The sequence below is a fragment of the Phalaenopsis equestris genome, unplaced genomic scaffold (genome assembly GCF_001263595.1).
Source record: "Phalaenopsis equestris unplaced genomic scaffold, ASM126359v1 Scaffold196743, whole genome shotgun sequence".
NCBI lineage: Eukaryota > Viridiplantae > Streptophyta > Magnoliopsida > Asparagales > Orchidaceae > Phalaenopsis > Phalaenopsis equestris.
This window is the reverse complement of record NW_018216692.1, coordinates 1-1,637: the sequence shown is the minus strand read 5'-3', so window position 1 is coordinate 1,637 and position 1,637 is coordinate 1. Positions and strand designations below refer to the sequence as shown.

The 1,637-nt window shown below is 38.5% G+C and overlaps 1 protein-coding gene across 1 annotated transcript; it reads left to right on the top strand.

The window, feature by feature from the left end:
• Positions 1-26: 26 nt before the first annotated feature.
• On the top strand, positions 27-1,245 carry LOC110035204 (pre-mRNA-splicing factor ATP-dependent RNA helicase DEAH1-like; the record flags this gene model as incomplete). Its single annotated transcript, XM_020739440.1, has 2 exons — positions 27-1,073; positions 1,183-1,245. Coding segments are annotated over 2 exons (1,110 nt in total), but the record flags the coding sequence as incomplete, so codon positions are not given.
• Between the last annotated feature and the right edge of the window lie 392 nt (positions 1,246-1,637).

Here is a 1,637-nt window from a genome sequence, read left to right as displayed (position 1 = left end):
TATATATATTTAATTTTAATTGTGTTTTTCAGGATATTGCACGCTTTCGGAAGGATCTTAAGTTACTAATCTCAAGTGCAACACTTGATGCGGAGAAGTTCAGTGATTTTTTTGATTCAGCTCCTATTTTCAAAATTCCAGGGAGGCGATATCCTGTTGATATCCATTACACAACGGCCCCTGAAGCAGATTACATTGATGCCGCCATTGTCGCTGTTCTTCAGATACATGTGACACAGCCTCCTGGCGATATTCTCGTATTTCTTACTGGACAGGAAGAAATTGAAACCATTGATGAGATTCTGAAGCATCGAATAAGTGGTTTTGGAACAAAAATTGCAGAACTTATAATATGTCCAATCTTCGCTAATCTTCCAACGGAGCTTCAGGCAAAGATCTTTGAACCTACACCAGAAGGCGCTCGTAAGGTTGTACTGGCAACTAACATAGCTGAAACATCCCTAACCATTGATGGGATAAAATATGTTGTTGATCCGGGATTCTGCAAGATAAAATCATATAATCCACGAACTGGTATGGAATCATTGCTTATAAATCCAATCTCAAAAGCCTCTGCAATGCAAAGAGCTGGAAGGTCTGGGCGTACTGGACCTGGAAAATGCTTTCGCTTGTACACCGCTTATAATTATGAAAATGATCTTGATGAAAACGCAGTTCCTGAGATACAGAGGAGCAATCTTGCAAATGTTGTGCTTTCTCTCAAGAGCTTGGGCATTCATGATTTGGTAAATTTTGATTTTATGGATCCTCCTCCTTCAGAGGCAATGCTTAAGGCCCTTGAACAACTTTATGCACTTAATGCATTGAATAGCCGTGGAGAGTTAACAAAAATTGGGAGGATGATGGCGGAATTTCCGCTCGATCCGATGCTTTCGAAAATGATTGTTGCTTCAGATAAATATAAGTGCTCTGATGAGATCATATCAATTGCTGCAATGTTGTCGATTGGGAATTCGATTTTCTATCGTCCGAAGGATAAACAAGTTCATGCAGACAATGCTAGGCTGAATTTTCATACTGGCAATGTTGGGGACCATATTGCTTTGCTTAATGTAACATTCGGTCGTTCAAATTTATATTTATATGTCAACATGCTTCATTATTTTTTGTTTCCCTGTCTTCTGCAATTAAAGTAGGTTCTCACTAGCCTTGGTATTTCAGGTTTACAATTCCTGGAAAGAAACAGACTTTTCAACGCAGTGGTGTTATGAAAACTACATCCAGGTACTATCACATTAAGCTTTGGAGATTTTTTTATATGTCTTTTTGTACCATTTAAAACCTTTCGTAGAAAGCAGGTGAAATTTTGCAAGAAGAATGTGTTAGAATCTAGCAGGTCTTAACTTGTTGAAAATAGGTTTTGGGATGAAAACTGAGTTTCCGAAGTTAACCCCAATCAAATATTCCCTATTTTGGAATCTAGTCGCTGGCCACATGTTGAAGAGAGAGAGAAATAAGATCTTTTCAGATTTCTACACTCCTGCTCAAGCTGGGTTGTAGATATTGTAGAGGCCAAGCTTAGTAATAAACTCCGAGAAGATGCTCAAAGGAAGGGCTTTAGTGAAGACATCAACAACTTGTCGGTGTGTAGGGATGTAACTTAGATGTATAATTCC